This window comes from Lagopus muta, chromosome 6, assembly GCF_023343835.1.
Source record: "Lagopus muta isolate bLagMut1 chromosome 6, bLagMut1 primary, whole genome shotgun sequence".
NCBI lineage: Eukaryota > Metazoa > Chordata > Aves > Galliformes > Phasianidae > Lagopus > Lagopus muta.
In genome coordinates, this window is record NC_064438.1 from 58,124,114 (window position 1) to 58,151,225 (window position 27,112).

At 52.2% G+C, this 27,112-nt stretch overlaps 1 protein-coding gene across 4 annotated transcripts in view; it reads right to left on the reverse strand.

Moving 5' to 3' along the window:
* The window catches only part of FERMT2 (FERM domain containing kindlin 2), a 36,999-nt gene extending 11,040 nt beyond the window's left edge, over window positions 1-25,959 (reverse strand). For 2 of the 4 annotated variants that reach the window (XM_048949163.1, XM_048949162.1), the window contains exons 1-4: window positions 25,836-25,958; window positions 25,147-25,315; window positions 15,105-15,338; window positions 4,103-4,237 (exon numbers count right to left, since the gene is read on the reverse strand). In XM_048949163.1, the coding sequence (XP_048805120.1) occupies window positions 4,103-4,237; window positions 15,105-15,338; window positions 25,147-25,315; window positions 25,836-25,889 (592 nt within the window). In that variant the 5' untranslated portion in view covers window positions 25,890-25,958. Of the gene's footprint in view, window positions 1-314; window positions 348-4,102; window positions 4,238-15,104; window positions 15,339-25,146; window positions 25,316-25,835 lie in introns of all 4 variants that reach the window. The other 2 variants (XM_048949160.1, XM_048949161.1) reach the window with 2 other exon arrangements.
* Window positions 25,960-27,112: the final 1,153 nt, after the last annotated feature.

The following is a 27,112-nucleotide window of genomic DNA, read 5'->3' on the forward strand; positions in this document are numbered from 1 at the left end:
TTTTTCTTTTTTACCATTTTGTTCCGCAGCTGGAAAACACTGCACTGCTTGTTTTCCCATGACAAGCTGCCCCAACCTCTCTCTCTCTCTCTCTCTCTTTCTTCTCCAAGAGCAAAACTGATGGAAAAGCCATTCCCGAGCCGAATCCGTGGGAAAACCCGCGGGTCTCCCTGGGCCACCCCCCACTTACCGGTGTTACCTGGAGCTTAAAGATTTTGGAAGTCAAAGGTTTTAGAGGAGCAGGAAAATAAACTAAGGGCACGGCCAGAGAGACCAGAGGCAGAGCACAAAAGTCCTAAGGAGGTGGAGCTCACCTTTGACGGGGCCGATGTAAAGAATATCGGTGCCTATGGAGAGGGAAAGAAAGGAGGGAAGTGAGAAGGCGAGAGAAAGTCACCGGGTCGGCAGGGAAGGAGGAGAGCTGGAAATACAAGTGTGGGTTAAGAGGGCTGAGTAGCACGCGTGAGGCTGAGCCACCCGACCCCAGTGCGGAGCTGGCCTGTGGCTGAGACTCCCCTCGTTACACTGATTGCACTTAAAGTCAGGGGAGGCGTTTCAGGTGCGTTTGCCGAACCAGGGGTTACGCCGAACCGCTCGAGATGAGGATTCTCTGAGTTTCCCCACACCCCACTGCTGCCATCGCTCAGCTCAGCGGTCGGACTCGGTGATCTCCAAGGTCTTTTTCAACCCAGATGACCCCATGGTTTTGGCAACCATCACTGCTCAACGCAGACCCGAAACCGCCGTGTTTTCACCCTGATTTACTGCAGGGGAGGCTCCTCCAGCGATGCGGCCGTGCGATGCGTGCTCCCGTGCTGCCCCAAGTACAGCACCCTGCACACTTGTTTTGTACCGACATGTCAGATGCTTGCAAAGCCACCCAGAAGTTCTCTTGGTACACAACTTGTACCAAAAGCTCTGGTTTTTCCGAGTGTTTGCAGCAGTGCCAGCTGAGCCGGCAGGCAAAGTAACCCGAGTGACTCCAGCTCTTTTGCTCGTGTTACAAGAAATGGCCAGGCACCGAAATGTGGCATTTCACGGGCAGAGAAGCTTGCTTATGTGGCCAATTTGATATTAATACGCCGAGCAAGTGGTGCTATTTGGTGCAAAACCAATCCCAAAGCATGCATTACTCCCAGACGCTTTGAAGTTTTACAGCTCATACAGCTCCACGTTGGGGAAAAAAAAAAGCCTTTTAAAATTACTAATTACCTAGAGAAGAAAGCTGACCCGACTTGGCATCTCATACCCCAAAATAGCTGAGAGCTAAATCGTCCCCATTGATCTCAAAGGAGCATTGATTTTTATGCTAAGAGTATAAAATCCATATTTTGAGCGTAATGGATGTTCATTGAGCGCGTCCTAATGTCAGTGACTCCACTGCTTATGAAATCAGGCAATGAGCTCAACGTCGTTTGCTGGGAATAAATGTGTGCATCACTCATGAGGACCAATACTTGGCCTTCTGGAAAAGTGCTGCGTCCTTATGGAATCCAGTTCCATATTCATATTGCTTAGACGTGCCATTCAATGCACTCCTAATTTACCTTACAAAGCATTGCCTCCCTGGAGGCCCCAGGGAGGTGGTGGAGTCACCGCGCCTGGAGGTGTTCAAGAAACATCTAAGTGTTGTACTAAGGGACGTGGTTTAACGGGGAACTATTGGTGGATGGTTGGACTGGATGATCTTGGAGGTCTTTCCCAGCCTTGGTGATTCTACAGTTCTAGGAAGAAACTACAGAAGGCTGAGCCACAGGGATGGTCCGAATCCATCATGCAGGAAAGATGTGAATGATCACACACAACACCTGTGGTCTGCATTTAGGGAACCCATGTCCAGATAGGTGAAATATCTTCTGTACCTCCAGCCATTTTGAAGAGCGTTACAAAATTTCAGAGAACACTGAAGAATTATACAGGGGAGTTGAAACTAGATGATCACTGTGGTCCTTTTCAACCCAGGCCATTCTATGATCCTACGATTCTATGAATTATTCCAAGCGCTTTGTAACGATGCAGGACGCCATCGGGTTTTCCCAGTTTTAGGACAGAATGGAATCAGATGCATAAATCTGGTCCCAGCAGTCTGATCTGGAATGATAGGGCGTCTGACAGACCCTTCTGTGGAGAACAACACAGCTGACATCAGTCAGCCAAACTCATGCAGCTTTGATGGGATCGCCCCCACAATTAGCCTTGATGCTTTAGGCTGGTCAATGGCATCAACGGTACCAAACACAGCCAATGCCACAGCAAGGAAACCTGAATAGTTCGGAAATGCAACCGTAAACTGCCTGATAGTAAGGGAAATGGGAATGAAGATAAGAAAGCCTCGGAAAGCCAAGGATGCTTTTAGCACTCACTTCTTTGTAAGCGAATACAGGACTCCAGATGCGGCGCTGGGGGACGTGGCTTAGTGGGCATGGTGGGAATGGGCTGCTGTTGGTGTCTTACAGGTCTTTTCCAACCTGAATGACTCTATGATTCAATGGAGACTGTAGGGCAAGGCTTATTGTGAGCCTGCAGAGGCTTAAGCTGGCTGTGCTGCCAGACATCCTCGGTGACAAAAACTGAATCTATGTGCGCTGAAATAAGCAGATCATGAAGTGCCAACTCATTTTACATGAGCATCCAGCGCACAGACAGGCGTTGGAACAACACTGACAAGAGTTTATTCAGATTAAGAAGACGATGTCAAACTAATGGGACCTAAACATCACAGGTAACTGCAGCAATTAAACCTGCAGCAAAACTCCTTGCATTCACAGATGCAGTACGAGAAAGACAAACCGAGCAGACAGTTCAAAGTGACTCACTGCAAGAGTAATAAATAATTTAAATTAAAAAGTGTCTTCTGCATACGTTTCCCACAAGTAGGGCCAAGGGCTTGGAATTAATCTAACAGAGATGCTCCCTGCAAACACTGCCTGTCGGAAAGGCTGCTGAGTGCCTCTCCTGATGGAAGTGCCAAATGACAACGAGCATTGGCTGGAGCCTTGAAAGACACAGGGAGATCTCCTCCAGATGGGAGAGGAAACGTCCAGAAGGATTGTTCAGTGATTTAGAAAAGAATGAGTGACAAAGGAGGGGAAAAAAAAGGAGTATTTCTCCTTGGATACAAAGCCAGTCCACGCTGCCTGTCCTCAGGTGGAGATGCCAACCCTGCTTGCAGAGGTGAGCACCGCCAGCATTGACCACGCTGCTGCGACCTTCGCTCTCACCTCGCTTAATTCAAAGGCAATTAATACCAATCAACTGAACCCCGAGGCACTGGGTTCTCACAGCCTGCTGCCCTGCATCCCTCTCGTGCAGGACTTCAAACCCACAGCGCTGGCTGCCAGCCACGTCTCGCCTGCCTGCAGGCATGCAGCACCACGGCTGCCTCTGTGACTCCACCAGGGTTAAGTGCTCCCACTCGCAGCCTCCCTCATCCCAGCCCCGTGGAGCAGAGCCAGAACAACCCTCTGCTGGCAAACACCCCGCATCCATGTGCTGCTTGTGGCAAGCGGTGCTGCTCCGTTAGCGGTGCTGCTTTGTTAGCGATGCTCTGTGAGACAGGCTGGCAAAATCCCACAGCAGCAAGAATCCCCCCCACCACGAGAGCTTTGTACCATCCCAATCCATAACTACACCCTTTGCAGGAGGGAGCTCTAATGCAATTAATAACAAGGCTGCTTCTGCTGGGCCATAAATAAGGTTTAGAGCAGTGGCACTGCCTGAAACACACCTGGAATGTGAAATTAGGAATGATTTTCCATTTAGCTTCTTTTTTACTAGGGTAAGCAAACATCTCAGTAACACAATCTGTGTGTTGATGTGGTCACGCTTGGTTGCTTTTTTATTTTATAAAGCCTGGCCTTGTTCTGCCTCCCTACACACCTCTGCCCCAGGCACTGATCTGTGCCGGCGTGACCGCTTACCAGTGTAGGGAGCTCATGGAAATCATGTGGGGCCCATTTCTTGCACAGACTGTAAGGACTTAGGTCAGATCAATGCCACTACACATTTTTCCCTCTATATGCTCCCATTTCATTGTCTAGCTGCCTCTTCGTCCCTGCTCCCCATACGTGCAGCCCTGCAAAGTGCGCACGCTCAGGCTCACCCGACCCTGGTGTGATCAGTGGGCCCTCCAGCTCGAAGGCTTCGTCGTCACATTGATCATCCAGTTTCTTCTTTTTTTTCTTCGATGGATCTCTGGGTTTCCTCAGAAGAGAGAGCTCCTCTGGATGCCTGATGTCTGGGGAGAAATTTGTACAATCATTAAGGCTGGAAAAGACCTCCGAGATCCCCAAGCCCAACCCCAGCCCATCCCACTGTGCCCACTGCCCCACTGTCCCTCAGTGCCACATCTCCACTGAACACCTCCAGGGATGGTGGTCCACCACTGCTGGGCAATAATGGACCATTTTAACAAAGGCAAGATGAAAAAAAATGGGGAAAAAAGAGAAAATCCTTCCTTAAGGAACCACATCCAGTAACTCGAAATACCTGGGCTGATTCTCCTGTTTTGCAGCGGCTAAAAATGAAGTCGAGACCAAGTCTGTCTGGAACAAACACCTTTCTTATGGTTGGAGAGCTCACACAGCACTGGGGCCAAACACTGCACTTCTCATGCACAATGCAAACAGGAGGGGGCTGCTGATGAGTGGTGTCCCCTGGGGGGTTTCATACTGGGACCAGTATTAATGACACGGATACTGGGACCAGGTGCACCCACAGCGGATGACACCAAGCTGAGTGGTGCAGCTGACACGACAGAAGGAAGGGATGCCATCCAGAGGGACGTGGACAGGACTGGGAAGTTCAACAAGGCTTAGAGCAATGCTTGGGGCCATCCCAAGCACAAATACAGGCTGGGCAGTGAGCAGACAGAGAGCAGCCCTGAGGACAAAGACCTGGGAACATTTAAAAACTAAAATGTAGGTTCAGATTGGATCTAAGGAAGACGTTCTTCATGATTAGAGTGGCGAGGCCCCGGCACTGCTGTCACGCAGTCTGCCCCAGCCCCTGTGTGGTTGCTATGTCCACATTTGCCAGGGGACGGCTGCCATCATAAACAGCACGTTCCAAAAATGACTTTGTTTTGTAGCCTTATTACAGCATGGCTTCTCTGGCAGGCTGTGTCCTGCTCTGAGAATTTGCTGCCCTGCTTGCAGACATGGTGAGCGCTGTGGGGCCACAATGCTATCTGTACAACCTCTGCTTCCACCCACACCTGGGCTGTGGTTGTCCTTGGTGACATCCAGACCCAGCACCCCTTAACCCAGCACCTCCACGTTACCCATAGAATCATAGAACAGTTGGGTTGGAAGGGTCCTCGAAGATCATCCAGTTCCAACCCCAATGCCACAGGCTGCTTGCCAACCAGTAAATCAAGCTCCATTCAATCTGGCCTTTGAGCACCTCCAGGGATGGGCATCCACAACTTCTCTGAGCAGAATCTTCCATACTATGGCCAGAATCTCCCGCTCTATGGGTGTCCCACCCCCAAACCATCCACTGACACAGCTCTAATTAATTGAAGTGCACCCTGATTCATTATTACGACACAAACACCACCCATGGCACTGAGCTCCCTCCCTGCACCCACTCAGGTTTCACCAACACTCAGTGCTTCAACCATTCCTCCCAGCAAACGCCCGATGCGGGAATACAGACAGCTCTTCCGATTCGCTCCTCTCGCCTCCAGCTTATCTCATTAAGAAAAAATCTGCTGGGATAACTGGGGTCACGAGCACAGGATGACTTGCAGCAGTGCCTAAAATGAGGAGTTCCCCTGGTATTTTGCTAGCAAGGTTTATACTCGGCTGTTTATTTATGGTGCATTAGCAACTGATGCTGCCGCTCAGCTGAAACCATTCAAAGAGGCCAAGAGAAGGGCTGCAGGCCAAGCTCTGCTCCTGAAAGCAATCTGCTGGAGACGGCCCAACGCTTGACCATCTGATTTCAAAGCGACTTTTTATAGTTCCTCAGTTGTTCGTGACGCTCTCTTCGGATTACAAAGGATGCTGTGAGTTTTCAGCAGCTGCTTCAAAGCCGCGCAGCGCCACGAGGCACAGCGGAGCATCCTTGGCATGCAAGAGCCCCTTTGTGGCTGGGCACGTTTTCCAGAGATAAATCCCAAATTTCACCCCAACAGCCAGCTGCTGGACACGCCGTCATCACAACCCTCCCAAAGCCAACTGCAGGCATTCGGGCTGCAATGGGGAGAGCAAAAGTGAAGCTTGCTGTAAGTGTGCAGCATGCAGGCAGTGAGCGAGCACCGCCGTCTGCTTCTCCGACCCCAAAGCCAAAGGAAAAGCAAAAAAAGAAAAGCAACTTTGAGCACTTTGCTGGTTGTGCTTCTCAATCTTTCAGTAAACTACTGGCAGAAAAAAACGCTTGACACTGCCTGTGATTAATAAGTTTACAAAGGCTCCTCAAGCGTGTTTTGAATAGAGACAGGCTTGGCAAATGCGGTGTTTAGTTACTGTAGCTAAAGCAGAGACTGTCCAGGGTATAAGGGCTTGCAGATGGTGGTGCTCCAGTTAGTTGGAAAGCAGGACAGGGAGCTGCTGAGGGCGCCAGCCCATTTTCTGGCCATAAATGCAAGTGATACGTCTTTAAAGCAGTGTGAAAAGCTGGAAATCCAATGGCAGGTCCGTGCTGTTGGATAGGTCACGCCGTGCCTGCAGAAAGCCATCACTGGAGATGTTCCTCTGGGGCAAAACATCTCCCCAGATGGGGACTGCAGCCTCAAAGCCAAGCAAACCCCATCCGCATCTCCCCCCATTTCAGCTCCCCCTGAGTCCAGGTCCCGCAGAGCTGCAGTGCTGACCTCGGAGCAGTGCAATGTTTGCTCTCCAATTTCTGCTTTTGTTACCATCTGCGGGGACTGTGTTTGCTTAAAGAGAGACTCCTTGTCTGTACACACAAGACAGATGGCAGTGGCGAAGTCTGCTTGAAATTACTGTAAATGATCACGATCCATTTAGCATTTCAATTTCTGCATGTTGTGCAAGCGTGTGAAATCTCAGCTATTCCCTCAGCGGCGCGGCTGGAAGCGGCCCATCCTGCTGGGTGCTGCCTATGGAGATCCCATCCGTGGCTGCGCTGTGCTGATGCAGACAAACTCTTGGCCTTTCATTCCCCTGGAATCTCTCCTTTCTGCTCCAGCCCAAACACAGCCCACCCGGCCCAGCTGTGCCCATTTATCTCCTGCCCAGAGATGAGCAGCAGAGCTGGGATGAAAAATCCTCTTTCTCCGCAGAACAGTGCACTGACTGCTCCTGGAAAACTGGCTTTGAAGGAAAACAGCCACTCTGATGGCGGTGAAATTCCAAATTCACACCATTTTTGGACCAAATCCATCAAGCAAACCACGCAGCTGCTGCATCCTTAACACCAAGGTGCATTGCAGCTGTGGGAAAGCAGAGGCAGGAACAAAACCCACGGGTTTTGGCATGGAAGAAGGATTTTGCTCCTTTGTGTCCATCCAAGCTGGCATCACCCAATGGAAGCACTGTCTCAGGATACATCAGCTTCCCCCAAATCTAAAATTATGGGAAATCACATTACTTAGAATCACGGAATCGTTAGGGTTGGAAAAGACCTCTGCTATCATCTAGTCCAGCCATCCACCAACCACCAGTGCTGTCCACTGCAACGCATCCAGTATCCAGTTTTGACATGCCAAGAGATCAAACCCTCCAAAGAAATTACTGTTCCCTTTTCCACCCCCATTCTGGCTGCCTAAAATCCATACAGCATAAGGTTAACCTTACTCTTGAAACAGTGAAAACTCCATCATTTTCCTTGCAGCACACACAACATTTAGGGGAAATCCTCGCTTTAACGCTCATCCAGTTGCCCTCAGCTAGGACATGTGTTTTGAAGTGGGATATTTCTGCACTGGATAACCAATGCCTCGAACCAATGACTCATAAAAATTACAGCCTTTGCACTCCGACACGACGATTCCTAGAGAAACGAGACCTCAAAACCCACTTCCCTCCCATTTCAGATTTCAAGCTACATTTTTTGGGAGGGAATCAGCAAATTCTGTCTGCCGCCGTGAGTCGACAGAACCAGGTATTATCCTTATCTTTGACTCATTCAAGATAAAGCTCTGCAAAACAAACCCAAGGCAATAAAAAAATAAAAAGCAGCGCATAGCATTGGGAACGCCTGCAGATAAGAGTGTGGCTGTGCTGTGGTGCTGCAGCATCTGACCATGGAGCAGCTCCTCACCCATAGCACATTCAGAACATTTTATTATGGGTTCTTCAGCTGCCTGGCTGTTTAAATATTTATCTGGGCCAAAGCCAAGCTCTGTGTTACAGTCATGGGCCAGCAGGTCGGTCAGGACATCCCGTGAGCCACCTGATGTGCTGCAGAGCAAAACCAGGGCTCACCCTGGCATGGGCTCTGCCTTCCAAAATTCCATATGGAAAACCTGAGAGCTGGATGAACGATGCGCTGCTGGAGCAGAGAAGTGCAAAACCACCTAAAAATGGTGTGCCTGGGAGACCTGATCATGGGATCATAGAATCACTGATGTTGGAAAAGATCCCCCAGGCCCAACCCCAGCCCACCATGCCCACTGCCCACATCCCTCAGTGCTGCACCTCCACAGCTCTGAAGCCCCTCCAGGGATGGGGACTCCAATACCCAAGTGCAGGACTCAGCTCTTTGTCTCACTGAACCTCATCCATTGGCCTCAGCACACTGACAGCCCTTCCAGATCCCTCTGTAGGGCCTTCCCAGCCTCAGCCAGATTGACACCTCCTAACAGCTTGCTGTCATCTGCCAAACTATTGACGCTGAGTGGTGCCCAGAGTCAAAACCAGGTTGCACTGGACTGGAGGTGCCCCTAAGGGAGAGGTGGAAGAGGAAGGAGACAGCACTGATGGAACCCAGCGTTAGTGTAAGGCGAATAAAAAAGGAGAGACAGGAGGAGCCAAACGCTGTATGTTTGGATGATTTTTCCATGAGTGGGATGAAATCCCCAGCCTCCCGTTATCCGGATGCCTTTTGGAGCCCAGACAGCACTTTGAGCCTTTCCCTGAAGTTGCTGAAGTCAAATTAAACTCATTCGATTAAGCGCCACAAACAAGAGAATAAATCCACTTAGAGCCTCTGCATCGGGCCATAAAGAGAGAACAGGCGTGGAGCTGGGCTGCCAGCAGCTCCTTATGGCTTTGGGATGGACATCTATTTAAAGGGGCTCTGTCAACAGAAGAGTAAGGATGAAAAAATCCACTGACTCACACGGTGACATACAGCCTGACGCTGCTCCACAGCAGGATGGGGACAGGGATGGGGAGGAGAAAGGGGGGGGGGGGAAGAGTTTGTTCCATTTTGGTCACTTTGGGACTACGTGTCGTTATTTTGGTCCTGGGGTGCATTCAGACTCTACGTGAACACAGCAGACGCATACAGGAGAGCAATAAAAAGAGTGAAAAAATGAAGAAGTTGGCAGCGGCACACTCGGCCTTTGCGATTTAAAAAGCTGAGTCCACTGCAATTTGGCAGGCTCTCTAAATGGTAAGATTTCCTTCCACACCCATCCCCTAGACATATTTAGAAATAGCTGTGCTACTGCCAAACCTCTGCTGGCGGTAGCAGAAGGCAGCAGCAAACCCTGCCCAGGGGCTGGGATGGGAGCGATGGCTCCGAGCATCCCCGCAGTGCTGCCCAGCATCCCAGCACTGTGCTGGGGGAGGCTGCTTCCCCCAGCTGCTCGCGTGCAAAACCCTGAATTGGTCCCAATATTTTAGCAGAAATGCTGCTTTGTTTTCAAGACAGGCATAAAGGAAGAAAAAAATAGTTTAAATCCTAAAATCACGGCATGGGTTGGGTTGGAAGGGGATTCCATGATCATCCAGTCCACATGGATGCCCCCCAGCTCATCCACCCCATCCCTGGCCTCAGGCACCTCCAGGGATGGTGCACCCCCAGCTATGGGCAGAGGGGTGGCTGTCCCATGTCCCCAGCTCTGCCCCGTGGCTTTCCCAAGGCAGCCAGCAGCACTCTATGTGCTAATGGGGCTGGGCAGAGCCCCGGGAGGACCAACAGGCTTCACTTTTGCAGAAATAGCAGCTTTTTATAGAAGTTTTTTTGGCATCCGAGGGCGTGGAAATATTACAAATACTTCAGAAGGCAGAGGACATTCTGTACTGGGGGAGAGACCAGTTTATAAAGAGAAGCAAAATAAATAAATAAATAAATAAGGTAGGGTCACATTCAGTGTCTAGACAGCCTGGGGTGACACCTCGCCCAGCTCACACCGTGCTGCTCCCAAATGCCACCAGCAGCACGGCTCGAGTTGCAGGCGAAGGCTGGGACAAGCAGGGCACATCAGCTGTCACTCATCACAGAATGGCCTGGGTTGCACAGGAGCACAGTGCTCATCCAGCTCCAACCCTCTGCTGTGTGCAGGTCGCCAACCAGCAGCCCAAGCTGCCCAGAGCCACATCCAGCCTGGGATGATCTGATCATGATCTCCATCTGGACAACAAGCCATTGACCACCACTCTCCGACGTACGAACTCACAACCAGTGAAGAATACGAGGAAGAACCTTATAAGGACAGCAGCTTTTCCCCACCACAACAACTCTCCATTTCTGGGACACCCGCAGTGCTGCTGGGGCAGGAAATGCAGAGGCATGGGAAAAAAGCCTTCCTGCTTGCAGCTCTGTTTGCTTTTCCTCTCCCACGTGCCCAGCAGCAGCAGTGCATCCTGCCTGCAGCCCAGGACACAGGGAGAGAACCTACAGAACAGCACGAGGCACCCACAGGGAAACAGCTTAAGAAAAAAGCAGATGGAAAGCATCATCTCTAATCACACAGTGATGGCGTGATGGCAAAGAGCTTCTGTCTGTCTGCAGTTACATGGGATGACTGCTCAGCAGCGGCTGATTGGAGAAGACCTCCAAGACACCCAACCCCAACCAGCCCACCCTGCCCACTGCCCACATCCCTCAGTGCCACATCTGGAACACCTCCAGGGACGGTGACCCCATCACTGCTGGGCAGCTGTGCCACTGCAGCACTGCTTTTTCAGAGAAGGAATGCTTCCTAATATCCAACCTGACCCTCCCCCGGTGCAATGTGAGGCCATCACCTCTCATCCTATCGCTGCCAAATGCGAGAAGAGGCTGATCCCCACCTCGCTACCACCTCCCTTCAGGCAGTTGTAGAGAGTTGTAGAACATTTCCATCACTGAGCTCTTGTTGCTCTGGAGGCTTGGGGATTCCTATCCAGGCAATGCTATTTCGGGGTATCACAGGAAAAAGAAGCCCAGGGGGACCATCAGTGGACTGGAGAATGCTCTGCAGTCCCTTCTCAATGGGAGAAGCAGGGACTTCATCTGCTCTGAGCTCCATGTGATTGGTGGGTCAGAAATGGCCTGGGGAGCTGCTCAAGTGGGGGCAAAGCCATTTCACCGCAGTGATGGGAGCCTGCAAACAGATCTGGGAGCTCCAAGTACAGCTCAAAGCTGTACGTTGATTCTGGGTCATAGCTGAGCCTGGAAGGAAGAGCTTCAAAGCTGTCCCTGCTCAAGTCCCTTTCCTAACATCCAGCCTGAACCTCCCCTTGCAGTTCGCCCCATACCAACCAGCTGCTGATATGCAGCATGCTGAATTGCATTCACATACCTTCTAGGTTGTCTGCTAGGCAGGGAAAACCTCCCCAGCAGGGCAGCGATGGGACAGGAACACATAGGGCACTCATAAGCAGCACCACATCCCCATCCCTCAGCAATTCCTGAACCGAAAAAGGGAACTTTTACTTTCTCTTTCTGTGGTTTCTGACTGCAGACCAAAGCCTGCCCTCGCAGCAGGCACACAGCCAGGCCCAGCACCGGGCTGCTCTCTCCATCCTCCTCCCATCCCAGTGCCCTCCCCACCGGCTGCAGGGGGAACACAGGGGCTGTTCCACTGGGAATGAGATTGCATTTTCCGGCTTCACACGACCTCCACGGACGCTGGGGGACGTGTGAGCAGCTCTAGAATCCTCCCACATCCACCCCCAGGATCCCCAGAGGTGAGCTTTGCTCTCTGTGACCGTTTCCATCTGCAGATTAGGGGCTCTGAAAAGAAATCCCACTGGTGACATGCTGTATTCCAGGAGACAGCAGCAATAATGCTCTCATTTTAATTAAGAGAGATGCAGAACAGAAGCAACCTCACTGGCCAGTCCCAATGGGCCAGCTCTGCAATGGAGGCTGCTCTGCCTTGCCATGTCCCCTCCAAACCATTTCACATAGCTCTGACAGCATTCATCATCTGCTGTAACACCAACTCCCCTTTTGCAGCCTGTGACAGAAATGCAAATCTCAGGCACCGTCCTGGAGCAAAGCCATTGCAAGGACCGAAGGACACTGGCAGAAACACTCCGCAGATGTCAGCCTCCTTCCTTCCTTCCCCACCGCTCTCTGCTTTGAGACCAATTGCAGAACAAAAGCTAGGGCAGCATCCTTGCCCTGTGCTGTGGCACTGCATGGAATCACCAAGAACCACAGACTCATTTTCAGCCAGAGGGTGGTGAGGCACTGGCACAGGTTGCCCAAGGAGGCTGTGGATGCCCCATCCCTGCAGGCATTCAAGGCCAGGCTGGATGTGGCTCTGGGCAGCCTGGGCTGCTGGTTGGTGACCTGCACACAGCAGGGGGTTGGAGCTGGATGAGCGATGTGCTCCTGTGCAACCCAGGCTATTCTATCATGCTACGATTAAGGCTGGAAAAGACCACTAAGATCATTGAGTCCAACTGTAAATACACCACATGTGCCACAGCTCTACAGCACAAACATCCCTCCTGCATCCTCCTTCCCAGGCTTTGTCTGCACAGCAGCAGCCTGTATCTGATGTCTGTTGTGAGCAGCCTCCATGGGCTGCCAAACACAGCACAGCAAACACGACTGCACAATTCGAGGAATTCCCAATCTTTTGGGTTGGATTCTCAATCTTTTGGGTCGTTAACTCTAAATCTTGGCATATCCTGTAATTTAGAGGCAAAATAAGCAAAAGCACAACCTACATAACATACGCAAGCGTGATCCTGCTTGCTTATGGAGCATTGCAGAGATGCAACCAGCTAGAGTGCTGGCGACACGAGGAATTACTTCCAATTACTCCTTAATCATGCCATATGTTAAAATTAGTGAAGTATGTAATTGGATGCTCTGGGGGCAAAGACAGCAAACAGATCCAAGCTATGAGTGACTCACAAACACAATTTTCTCTGCTGAGCATTGGTTCAGGCAGGCCACAGCAGACGGTAATTTAAGAAATGAAGGGATTTTCAGAGAAAAGAGCTATGTTAGAGCAGGGATTACCTCCTTCCCTTTCTACCTTGAAATATGTGCTTGGTTTTCCTGAGGGAGGCAATTAGGAAACGCTTCTTCTCTGAAAGAGTGGTGCTGCAGTGGCACAGCTGCCCACGGAGGGTCACTGTGCATGGAGGTGATCCAGAGCCATGGGGATGTGGCACTGAGGGATGCTGGCAGTGGGCATGGTGGGGTGGGCTGGAAATCTTGGAGGTCTTCTCCAAGCTATGATTCTACACATATACATATTAATCCTATAGATATCTATAATATATATATATATATGTATCTGTACATATAACCAGATAGAAAAGCATCCATAGATCTCCATGAAGAGCCTCCAGTCCCATCTTCCCATTCCCAACACTGAGCACCGCTGAACATCTGGCTTCCAGTACACACCAGCAGAAGGGCTAAACAAGATGCAACCCCCACATTCAGCTTCACAGCTCCCATCTGCCATCAAACAGCTTGGGTTTAAGCCAAACTCTTCTTTTGTTCCTTCCCCACCATCAGGTACCCCAGCACCTGGCAGAAACACCCACGACAGATGTCAAAGCGCTTCCTGTGCTGCTCACTGCAGCTCTCTGAGCAGATTTCCCCTCTTTGCACATCTTTAAATATTAGTGTTATCCTCCTGCTTTACTCATAAATACACAGGGAGGCCTGGAGTTAAATCAAGAGCTGCTTCAGGCCCATGTAAGGTTCTGGCTGCTCTGTGCTCTCATTACATGATTAACTCCAGCAGAATTTCCCAACATGACTCACTGCTAGAATCAGCAGCAGCAAAGCAGACGCTCGTGGCCTCACTGTCTAGCAAGGTATTGGAAATGGCAATAGGAGATGCAATGGGAGATGGGGGTGGGATGCTAAATCTGCTTGGAAATAACGCTGCCTAAGCTCTTCCTGTTTTAAGGAGAATTTTCCCAATATTTATCAAAATGAAACTCAAAAAAAGACAATCCAAGACAGCCCCAAAACTCAACCAAACCCAAAACAGGAAAGGAACAGCACAGGGCCCTCTCAAGACACATCACCAGCTATATATACACCGGCGCAGCGGGTGTCGTAACAGCTCCCTTCCAGCTTCCTGCTCACACAACTGGGTCAGCCAAGAGTAACCAGAGCTGCTCTAGAAGAGCAGAAATAGATTTACTACAGCAGCGTGGGCATTGCTTGGTCCCTCTGAGCTGAGTGACCATGGCCCATGTTGGGGGGGTGGAATAAGAAACATGGGAAGATCAGTAAAAAGCAGTGCAAACATTGCACATCTGGTATAGCAAATGATCCACCCCTCCTGGGGCTTCTTACTGAAGGGAATCAGGGAGGAAGGAGGGAGAATCAGCTGCTTCCTTCCACCAGACAGTTTTATAGCAGAGCATCATCACTTAATCCCTAATACCATTTTCTCCTAGAAGAAGACCCAGGGATCTGGCAGATTTCCTATTGCAGGGTTTGTTCTTCATCTAGCGCCTATGTTTGCAAAAATACAGATAGAAATCACAACCCAGCACCAATAACTCTACCAGGGAGCAGGGTGCTGCTGCCCTGCCCAGTGCAGCACTGCGAGCAGCTCTGCTCTGAAAGCAGCACTCAGCATGGAAACCTCATCCCTTTGTGGGTTACATCTGCAGTGCTCTGCAGGTATCAACACACAGAACTGAAAGGCAAAACGAGCAGGCATTTGGGCTGCCTGATCCCCAGGTTGGCTGCTGAGTGCTTGAAGGTGGAAGTCAGCAGTGATTTAATGAGTTTTACTGCACAAGAGCACAAATGGAAGACAAGGTACTCACTGAAGGTTTTGCATATGTCAGAAACCGCCTTGAAGACTCTGTCGGAGAAGTTGACCTTCACCTTCACGTACTTCATGTTGGGCAGCTGCAGGCGGAGCAGCTTGTGCTGCGGTGTGAACTGCAGCTTGGCGTCAGCCTGGATCCCATACTTGTCCAACGTCCAGTGTGTTTTGAGGAGCCACGTCTTCTTCTTTTCCCACCAGAGCGCGTGGTCCGACCAGTCCTTCTTGACATCTGCAACAAACACAGCATTCACCCATTAAAACCAAGACCAGAATTAACCTTCAGAAGTCAGAAATAATTGCTTGCACACCATAGCCGCCAGCTCGGAGGTGAGCTTTTTGCTTGGGGATGAGCTGTTTGCTATGGGATGTACCAATGGGTCTGAAGGATGTCACTGCCTCCTCATCACAGAACCACAGAACAGCCCGGGTTGGAAGGGACCTCAAGAACCACGAAGCTCCAACCCCCCTGTGCCATGCAGGGCCACCAACCTCCACATTTCACAGCAGCCCAGGCTGCCCAGGGCCCCATCCAACCTGGCCTTCAACACCTCCAGGGATGGACGGGGCATCACAGCCTCTCTGGGCAGCTGTTCCAGCACCTCACCGCTCTCACAGCACACAACTTCTCCCTGACATCCAACCTCCATCTGCCCTCCCTCAACTCCAAACCATTTCCCCTTGTCCTGCTGCCATCTCCCCTTTCCAAGAGCTGACTCCCCTCCTGTCTGCAGGCTCCCTTTAGGTACTGCAGGCTGCACTGAGCTCACCCCGCAGCCTTCTTTTCTCTGTGCTGAACAAGCCCAGCTCCTTCACCCTATCTTCATAGGCTGCCCTCTGCTCATCTTTGTGGCTCCTCTAGACCCTCTCCAACAGCTCCCCTCAGCTGTCATTTCCACCAATGCAAAAAAAAAAGGCTGTTCTCTGCACATCATGCAGCATTCAGGACATTCCAACCTTCCAACCCACACCATCCTACATTTCTACCACTGGCCCAGAAATGGGCTAGGCAGGAGGAAACGCAGTGAGGAGAGTCACACTGGGTCCCTGTGGTCCCAGCTGATGGGACACCAAGGGGCTCATGGCCAACTCCTCGTGTTCCCAGGAGGGATTTTCACTTTACTGTTTGGTATCAGCTGTTGGCTTGCCCTGTCTCCACAGCCATGCTACCCAAAGGTGAGCCCAGCCATGTCCACGTGCGCAGAAAATGGAATTAAACAAAATTAAGTGGAATTAAACAAGCTTCCTGCCAAGTCTTGCAGTCCCTGCAAATGAAACTGGAAAACTCCCAGATGTTACTCAAAGGAAAGAAGTGGACTCAACAATCCTCGTGGGTCCCTTCCAACTTGGGATATTCATGATCCAAAGTTGGAGCTGCATTTTGCAAAGCTCTCCTTGGGCTCAGAACCTCTGAAACCACCGGGGTGCATCAACAGCCATATGGGGAATTAAAGCCCTCCTCCCAGAGGGAAACCCAAATGTCACTGCAGGACATCACGTGGGGAGGTGGAAGAGAACCCCAGGAGGATGCAGGACACCACGGACACACTTCTACCCTTGGAATGGGGTTAGCAGGAAGTTTTGAGCTTATGGATTTTGTAGGATTACTTTAATTTCCGCAGTAAAAAAAGAGGTTTAAAGCCAAGGTACTTTCTGGGTCAAACCCTGGCATGGCACTAAGCTTTCTGCCCCAGACCCTCCTGTGACCTTGGACTCCCACATAGGAGCCACCAGCTGTCACCCACTGCCATTGCCACTCTGTGACCACCAGCCCACACCCAAAGCCCTGCAGCGTGGGACGACAAACGGGGTTTTTGATCCCTGTCTGTTTTTCCTTTTAATCTGTGACAAAACGGCATCATCACACAGCCAGAAAGTAGAAAAGCTAAGCTGGACATTTCAGCAGCTTTGTACAATCAAATTAAACAAAACCAAATATAGAAAAGCATGCAAACTTGCACAAGCCTTGGCTACTCTCAGAAAAATCTGAGAAATCATTACAATGGACTTTGGTAAGGAGGTCCAACTTGTGCCCAGCTGGAAGCTCAACAGGTTGGCACTGAAGTTTAGGGGGTGGGGGAAGCAAAAAAAGGCATCTTGAATCAGTAACACTTATGTGTAATAGAGCACAGGAGGGGATTTGGGTTCTCGCTGCACATTAACCTCTCAGGCATGGCAAGCACAGCCTGAGAGCAATTAACACTTTGGGTTAACGGTGAGATGGCCGGGGAGCAGCTGCACATAAAGAAGCCTTGGAAATGGTTAGCAGCAAGCTGAGGGCTGAGCACTGAGCTGTGATTTCCTTGGGGCTGGGCTCAAAGAGGGGTTGGAACCAGATGAGCCTTAAGGTCCCTTCCAACCCAAGCCGTTCTGTGATCCCAATGGGTGCCTTCCAATGCCACTGGCACGTTTCCATTGCCAACAGTTCCCATCTGGGATTCACACAGCAGAAAATAACCAGGGATACTCCAAGCTCACCAGCACCTGCTTAAAGGAGGCCAGAACAGCCCGTGGGGATCTCCAGCCCTGCAGCAGCTCCTTGGCACTCGCACACCAGACCCTGGTGTCACATCAATGCTGCCTGTGCCTCCTTGTTTTGAGGATATCCCAATATCCCCTGTCCTCAATGGGCCCTCCTGCTGCAGGACCAACAGCCAACAGCCAACCACACAGGGCTGAGATGTGGGTTGGGAACGACTGGGAGCTCCTGCACAAGCTCCAGGAATATGTTAGGCACTACATCTATCTACACATATGGTAGAGCTATCTGTACGTATAAGGACCCACACACATACATATGGACCCATATGCAGATAAGAATACAAAGATATAGCTTGGTATGTATGCAAGATATATAATATAGATATAAAATATATAAATACATACAAATATATAAATATTCCATATATTAAGTAATCACATATCTAAAATACACATTATATATCATGCACACACACATCTATATGTATCATCTACATAGGACTACTTTCAAACACTGACCATTTCCACATATATCTCCACGTGGGAAAGCACAGTGTGTGTACATATGTACATATCTTCATGTTCACCCATACACAAACACACACATTTACCCACATAGTGGGCATGGTGGTGATGGGCTGATGGTTGGACTGGATGATCTTAGTGCCCTTCTCCAATGCTAATGATTCTGATTCTCCATATACACACGCATATATATGTGTCTGTGCTCAAGTGGAAGGGCATAGGCTGTGATAGGGTTTCAGTCCTTTATGTCTGCACAGTTTATATATATATATGTATATAACTGTGTGTATATGTGATATATATACCACACACCTGGATGTATTTATCACATGCATGCTATAGATACACACACACAGTGTATCTCCCTACACGTATGTTCATTCTCTCTTGGTAAATGCACACACATGTGTACAGCCCTGCATATACACACACGACCATGCACACATACACACGTCCATCTATTGATCCCGTTGGGCTGGGACCTGCCAGCACCACCTCCTGCTCCTGCTGACCTCCATACACCCAGATTCCTTTGAACATGCCAAAGCCACTCCTTCTTGGACAATCATGGAAAAAAAATGCAGAAAATGAGCTGTTTCCATTTATCTGGGGTCAGGCTGAAGTTCCATTTATCTGGGGTCAGGTGGGTTCGGCTGGGTGATGGGGTCAGGAACAATCTATTTGTTGGTGTGGTTTGGGGCACTTAGGAGCGTACACTGGGACTTTAAATGGAAAAGGATCAAAGATAAAATCCTTCTGCCCTTTGGTAATGAGACCTGAAAAATTATACTTTGCAGCACACAGAGACAAACAGCCTCTAAGAACCATTACCAGGCTGCTGCAGTGCGCTGCGATCAGCAACGTGATGCTCTCAGTACTCCTAAGATTTAATAAGGGGTTTTAATCTTGTGCCTGTATGAGGCCAGCTATGAGAAACCCATTGAACTGCTTGATCTTACAGGTCTTTTCCAACCTTCGTGGTTCTATGAATGGTTCTGTGAGTGGTTTATAGAACCTCAAAGGTCGGAAAAAACCTCTAAGATCGAGTCCAAGAGCTGACCCATCACCACCATCTGCACTGGCCATGCCCCTAAATGCACTGCAGGATGCAATGCGGGGCACAGCTGCCTGACACATCCTTGCTCAGGATGATCACTGACTGATGGTCACTCTGCAGAACCCAGGCAGCACCCCCAGCAAGGACAAAGCCTTGCAGGCATGCAAGTGGCTCCTGCTCTGCAGCAAGCTCTAGGAAGGAAGCTCTTTTCAGTATTAATAGGATTACTCAGCTAGCACTTGGCAATCTGATTCATTACGGTGCCACTTGCACTCCTGCACATATATCCCTCCTGCTCCAGCTGCAACCACTTCCCCAGTCCCGGCCCTACAAATGTCGTTGTGACCCCAAGACCCCCATTTTCCTAAGGGAGAGAATGAAGGAAAGCAAAAGGTGGGGGTCTCTTTTTAACGAGGTTTTTGAGCAGGATTCATGCCCTGCTGTAGCAGGGTGCTCCTCCCACACCCTCCGTCCAGCAGCATAGCAGCAGAGCTGCGGCGGATGGGACCGGGAGCAATGCAAGGAAACTTGATTACAGAGGGGCTGGTGTGATTAAAGCACTGCCCAGATACACAGCAGAAGGATGGAAGGAAGGAAGGAAGGAAAAGCACTTCTGCAGGGAGCCTCCAGCTGCCATGACTGCGCATCCCTCCGTCCCCATGCACTGCAGCATCGGGTCACAGTGATGAGACAACAGGGAATGGCTTTAAACTAAAAGAAGGGAGATTAAGGTGAAGTGGAGGGGGAATTTTTTTTTTGACAGTGAGTGTGGGGAGGAGCTGGCACAGCTACCTGCAGAGCTGTGGGTGCTCCATCCCTAGAGGTGCAACCCTGGCTCATGCCCAGCGCCTGTGCAAGCTGTGCCAGGAGGCACTGCAGATGATAGCAGCAGGAGGACGTTGTGCAGGATGCATGCAGCACACAGATAACACGCAGCCTGCGCCCCAGCACCTCATTCTGCTCAGCACCCATCCCTCTAGTAACAGCTGCACCCCTGCAAAGCCAGCTCTGCAACTGCTGCAGCATCCGGGCAGCCTTTCTATAAAACCCCACCACCCAATAACCCCCCCCAGTGCCCAAACTGCGGGCTCACAGCAGCTTTGCAATCTGTGATGTTGCAATGAGCCAAGCATGCAGTGCAAACACTCCCTGTGCTCTTTCCCAACTCAGCAAACACTCCCTGCATCAAGAACTCTACAGCAGTGCCACACACCCTTTGTCCCCCCACCCCAACCCCACCACAGAAACAGAAGAGTGAAGGTGAAAGCCCAACACCATCACAGGTTGCACCAGGAACTGCCCAAGGAGGCTGTGGATGCCCCATCCCTGCAGGCATTCAAGGCCAGGCTGGATGTGGCTCTGGGCAGCCTGGGCTGCTGGTTGGTGACCTGCACACAGCAGGGGGTTGGAGCTGGATGAGCACTGTGCTCCTGTGCAACCCAGGCCATGCTGTGGTTCTATGAATCCCTACGTGCACGCTGGGAAGCTGATGGCCCAGTGCTGCCTTAAGGCCATTCTGGAGCACAGATCCCTTCCCCAAAACCTGACCCACTCCCCACCTCAGCACCATCCCTCCATGCAGTAACCATGTCCTTCTGGCCCTGCTTGGCTTCTTCTTGCAATAAAGTTCCCCCATTCAGCAAACTGGGAGATTCCTGGTTTGCTTTTTGCAATGTTTCAGAGAGGGATCCCTCTGGAAATTCCCACCCGGAGGCAGTCAGCTCCTCATCCATCCCTTTAAATATTAAGGAGCAACTCACACACAGCCGACATCACATCAAACACAGTCAGACTCAATGCAGAACGCCGCGTTCAGAGCCCGATGGAGGAGGGTGGGGAAAAGGAAAGGCCGGCCGCCGCCAGGAACAAACACAGCACATGAAACCAAGGGAAGGGTGTGAGCCGTGCTCCCCCAGCCCCATCCCACACTTTGTGCCACAGCCGACCGCGCGCCCAGAGGAAGCCACCGATCTCGGCTGGTCTGAGCAGCAAACCCAACAATTTCCTGTCTGTGGTCACCGACAATTCGGGCATTGCAAACCCCCCGGCATCCCCAGCCTGGGTTGGAAGGGAAACGCTCCCAGCACCGCCGCAGATGGGTTCTGCCTCCAGGTGTGGGACGGCCGCTTCCCCACTGCCTTCACGTGCCGCCGCACGGACAAAGAACAACCAGCCAACAGAGAGGAAGTTACAGCAGAAATAGATTGCTTCATTTCGATTTTAATTCTTTGGGGAGGCTTCCAAAGACTCATCGCCGCTTGGGATGGGAGCACGCATCACCGCGACCTGCCAGCATACGTACAGCACCCAGCTCCCCCCGCCCCCAAGTCCTGCTCGCTGGCTGCACTGACGCCAACAAAGAGGACTTTATGTCAGCTGCAGCCCCGCGATCCGCTGCGTGCCTATGCAGGAGCTTCCTGGAGCCAGGGGCTGATGTACAGCACGCAGCCTGCATGCGTCCTCCAATTACCGGCGATGTGCGTGTTCCACTTCAGTGCTGTTACAAATGTGTTGTTCCAGGGACAAGGACTCGGTGTGGAGATATCAACCACGTGCTCATAGCAAAACACGGAGCGACACGAAACCCCACCGAGAGCTGGGATGCTGCTGGCTACCCTAGGAGATGCTCCTGCCCCAGCACAGCCCAGCACTGCCGGCTGCACCGGCACCAGCACTGTGCCCACATCCCAGCTCAGCTGCTAACAAGCCTGGCGTGACATTCCCCAGGAAGATGTGGGTCACCAGGTGCTGAGAATCACAGCATGGCCTGGGTTGCACAGGAGCACAGTGCTCATCCAGCTCCAACCCCCTGCTGTGTGCAGGTCGCCAACCAGCAGCCCAGGCTGCCCAGAGCCACATCCAGCCTGGCCTTGAATGCCTGCAGGGATGGGGCATCCACAGCCTCCTTGGGCAACCTGTGCCAGTGCCTCACCACCCTCTGGCTCAAAAACTTCCTCCTCATATCCAACCCAAACCTCCCCTGTCTCACTTTAAAATCATTCCCCCAGCACATCTGCAGGCTGAAACCACCAGAAGAAAGAGCTCTCCATGCGCTACGTCAACCAAAAACCCCAAATTTGTGTGGATCAGCCCTTGTGCCCAAGTGACATCCTGCCCTCCCACAGGGGACACACCATGAGGACACAACAGAAGAGCTGAGAGAGGATGGCACAGCTGGAATCTGCTGCCCAAATCCTTCCAAGAGCCCCGACTGACCACGACATGAGGCCTTTGAGCAGTTGGGGTCCCACCACGCCATTGGATGGCACCAGCGCCCTTCGGTCCCCCAGCCCCATTGGCACGCACAGCCAACACCCCGTCCCCGAGCTTCCTACCTCCCCAGGAACGTCCCACCAGCTCCTCCCAGGCACATTTCAAACAAATGAATAAATAAATGGAAGCAACATTTTGGTCGCATATGTTTAAAACAGCCTCGAGCCGACAACAACAATAACCTCTGCTCACTTCCTTCCTTCCTCCTCTCGCACTGACTTTGTAAGTCAGGCAATAGTGGCGGAATTCCTACAAGGCAGCAGCCCTGCTCGGGATTTTGGGCAAAGCCAAGCAGCTGCTGCCTACTTCCAATGCAATCAGCTGCCTTCTGCAAATGGGCCAAGCCTGGAGTGCAGCCCCCTGTTAACAAATTACATATAAATACACAGAGAGAGAAGAATTCATCCCAACTTGATGGGTGCCACACAGTACAACAGCATGGGTAGGATTCATTGCACAGCTCCTATGCTGTGACCAGGATTTTGCCCTGGACCTTTATAGGTTACTAAATAAATAGTGCTGCTCTTCCAACCTCAGCACTTTTTGCCCATTTTTCTGCCAACCACATGGCACAGCTCAATTAACACAGTGTCTTAATCTGCAGGGGTGATGAATAACAGGAGAGCACGCAGGTCGCTGCAATCCACTCAGTAACCAGAATCCCCGCTTGGGGGTTTTTCCAATCGCAATAGGTTTTAATTGCAAGCTGCCAGAGCTGCAGGGAGGGAATGCAGAGGGTTTATGTTCAAAGCCATCAACTGTTTTCACCAATGCGAGGGGTCCACCAAGAGGCAGCAGGGTCAGCCCGGCCCCAAATCCCCTGGGTTCAACCCGGCCCCACATTCCATGGAAGCTCCCCAATGGAGAGCCAATGGAAGAGCCCATGGAAGAGCCAAGCCTGGCCCACAGCAGCAGCCCCATCCATCAGCATCCCAGCCATCCACCACCAGGCATCCCAGCACTGCCAGAAACGTCAGCTTTGGGAAGTTTCCTTAAAACCCACAGCAAAAACAGAGAGAGAGAGAGGGAGATCCTTCAGGAAACAATCACACTGCTTGCTTTTTTAAACACAGAGAGACGTTAAGAAAGCAAACCAGCCCCGGGATGGGGGAAAGCAGTGGGAATTGGACTCATGGAACCCAGCGGCCGTGGGCTGTGCCGACAGCTGAGCACAGAGCAGCAGAATCCCATTCCGTGCTGCTGGCATTCCTTCCCCTCAATACAATGCCTAATTTAACCAGCACGGCGCGGGGACGTCTGACGTCAGCCTCTAATTCGGGTCCCCTCGGCAGCCCCGAGCAGAGCCCTCCATCACCCAGGGGTCAGTTTTTACCATTTCTAGAAAGCCATTGAGGTGGGTTGTTGTTGTTTTTCTTCCCTATTATTTTGTTTTGGTGGGGGGTTTTTGGTTTTTTTTTTGCTTCCCCAAGCACTCGGCCTGGCTTCAGGCTGAGCTTTCTGCAGCTCCAGCAGAAAAATAACAGACACAAATGGGTTTTTGGAGCCAGGGCTGCCTCCAGCAGAAGACCCTGTGATCGAATGATTGCTTTAAGTCCATCTCCTCCTTCCTTGAACCCCAGACAATTCACAAATGACAACCAAAGCAGGACGCTGCTCTTACAGCCATGCAAACACGTTGCATTCAATCTATGATTCTAGGATTTAAGCAGGACCCACGGGCATGGCTGACAGCTCTGCTACTCCCACAGCCCCAGGCATGCGCCTGCAGTGCAACATTCATGTTTTATCCCAGCAATGACAGCAGCCACCCCAGCACTACTGCTGGGTAAGCACACACAGACCATAGCCAGAGGCACGAAGAGCCACCTCCCCTAATGCTGACCATGCTCAGCTGTGCTCTGAGCAAACTCTGCCAATTAGATCTTTTTGTTAATCACAGAACTTGCACCAAACAGCCCGAAGCAATGATATTTCTGAGCTCCGTGCAAACTGCAGCCAGCAGGACCCGGGGTGATGGGAGTGGGTGAAGGGTGGGTGCTGCTGGGGGTCTGGGTGGAGCTCAGAAGGGTGCAGGGGCACCCTGGGGCATGCAGAGAGATGCAATGGGGCACTGGGGCAGGATGCAGGGGGACAGGCAAGGCGCAGATGCTGGATATGGGCAGGGTGCTGGTCGAGGTGTATCACAGAATACCCTGAGCTGGATGGAACCCATAAGGATCATCGAGTCCAACTCCTGATGCCAGATGTGAGCGAGGTGCTGGGTGCTGCATACAGGCAGGGTGCTGGGTGCCAAAGCACAGCACCGGGGCAGAGCTCTGGGGCTTCATGTCAACAGCTGAAGCACAGTATTGAGCAGAGCCCTGGCTGCGGGGTGCAGGCAAGGCGCTGGCTGCCAGGTGCTGGGTGCTAAAGCACAGAATTGGGGCAGTGCCCCGAGCGCAGGCTGGATGCTAAAGCAACATCTTGCCGTGGGGTGTTGAGTGCTACAGCAAAGTATTGCAGCGGGGTGCTGGGTATTAAGGCACGGCATTAAGGCTGAGCTTCAGGGCCGGGTGCCGAGGCGGTGCAGGCAGGGCTTTGGGTCGTAAAGCAAAGCACTGGGGCAGGGTGCTGGGACTCAAAGCCGGCTGCCGGAGCAGGGCGTCGGACGTCGGGGCAGCGTCCCGCCGCTGGCCGCTAACGCAAAGCATCGGGGCAGAGCCCCGCGGCAGGATGCTGGGGCAGGACGGCCGCCGGCACTCACCGAGCTTCTCGACGAGGCGCAGCATGACTCCCCCGATGTGGATCTCCCCGGTGACCCTCAGGGTGACGTCGCGGCCCAGGTCGGTGACATGGACGCTCAGCTCCCACGTCCCGTCGGCGTAGCAGCCGTCCGGCATGCGGATCCCGTCCAGCGCCATGGCCCCGGCCTCCTGCGCGCAGAGAGCAGCGCTCAGCGCCGGCACGGCACGGCTCGGAGCGGGGCAGGCAGGCAGGGAGGGACGGACGGAGCCCGGGGGGCGCGGGGGGGGACAGCGCGGCCGCCCCCGAACCGCTGCCTGCGGGGCCGCCGTTTGGGGGGCGGGGGGGAGAGAAGGGGCGGGCAGGGATGGGATGGGAGGAGGAGGAGGAGGAGGGACGAAGGAGGAGGAGGGGGATAATTAAAGGAAAAACGACCGCCGGGCCCCTGGCCTTTTATGGAAAAGAAGGACTGAGCGCAGCCGGGGCTGCTCCAACATCCGGGACTCGGAGCCGCACGGAACGGCTCGGAGCGGCTCCCGTCGGCGGCGCGGCCCCGTGCGGTGCCTTGGAGGCCCCGGAGAGCGGCTCCGCTGGGGCCGGTGGAGCTCGTGGGGCTTTTCCGAGCCGACCCGCGCTTGCGGCCTGGCTGCTGGTGGCTTTGGGATGTGTTCGTCTTGTCCCGTTGGTAGAACGCAAAGACAAAAGCCTCACCTTGGCGTCGTGGTTCGTGGAGCCGAGGCCGGGCGATGCGCTGCCGCCCTCCATCCCGACCGCCCGAGAGCTTAGGAAATGGGAACTGGTTGAACCGAGAGCCTGAGCCGGCACAAATACTGAAAAAAAACCCCTATTATCCGCTTCCTGCAGCTCTCCACCCAATGATACATGCGTCCCGCCGAGGCAACCCGGCTTCCTGACCATCCGTCATGTGTGGAGGGAGCAGGACGGAGGGCAGGATGTGGCTGGCAGTGGCACCGTGTCCCATGAAAGCCATTCCATTGCCTTGGGGATGGCACTGTCCTCAGCTTCCTGCGTGCCCATCCTATATGGCTCCGGAGATGAATAATTGATAGGACAACAAAAACGTCACGGTGAGGATGATGGGGTCCCACCACTTCTTCCCTTTTGCTGTTATGATGGGATCCCCTCTCCTATAAGAGTTAAGGTTTAGCACACAAAGAGCGTGGAGAACTCAAGCTAGCATGGCAGATGGTTGGACCGGATGATCTCAGAGATCTTTTCCAACATTAATCCAACTCAATTCTTCCCTGGGCATCACTCCTGGCCAGCAGAACCCCATTTCTGCTTCCAAACCTGGGAGCTGGAGCCCAGCTTGCAGGGTGCCAGCAGGGGAACACCAGCCCTTAACAGCAGAGCTCTCAGATCCTATCTCAGTGCTGTTCCAGTGCCAAACAATAGGGCCATACACAGAAAGGGTTACTCTGTGCTCCAGCCTTTTGGCTGAGCTTCCCAGCTGATGCAATGCATCGCAGCCCTGCTGCGGCCGCCTTGTTTCACTACAGCTGACTGCTGCTGGTTTCTCCTGCCCTGAGCACCTCTTGCTGCTCCTTTTCCCTGCTCTCAGGGTGTCGGTGGCCGGCAGACGCCGTCCCCAGGGTCCCCATGCCATGCTGTGGGTGTGCGCGGAGGCGGGCGGCCACATCACCAATGTGCTGCCGAGATTTGGGGCAAGGTCAGAAAGGCACGGCGTGGGCTCATGCGTCAGAAGCAGCCAAGCATCCCCGGCTCTTCCCACTGTTTGCCAGAGCTCCGTGCTCCCTCCATGCAGCCATAGCCAAATAAGGTGCCGGAGCGCACGGCCGCTTCCATCGGGACGGAGGTGATGCCCAGCAGCCCGCTACTGTCCTTCTGCCTTTCCCAAGAAACAAGTCAGTGGATATTGGGATGAAGTTGCCTTTGTTAAACCCATTTTGCCTTTTTTTTTTTTTTAGAATGTATTTTTCATTTTATTTCATTTTTAATGTTTAACT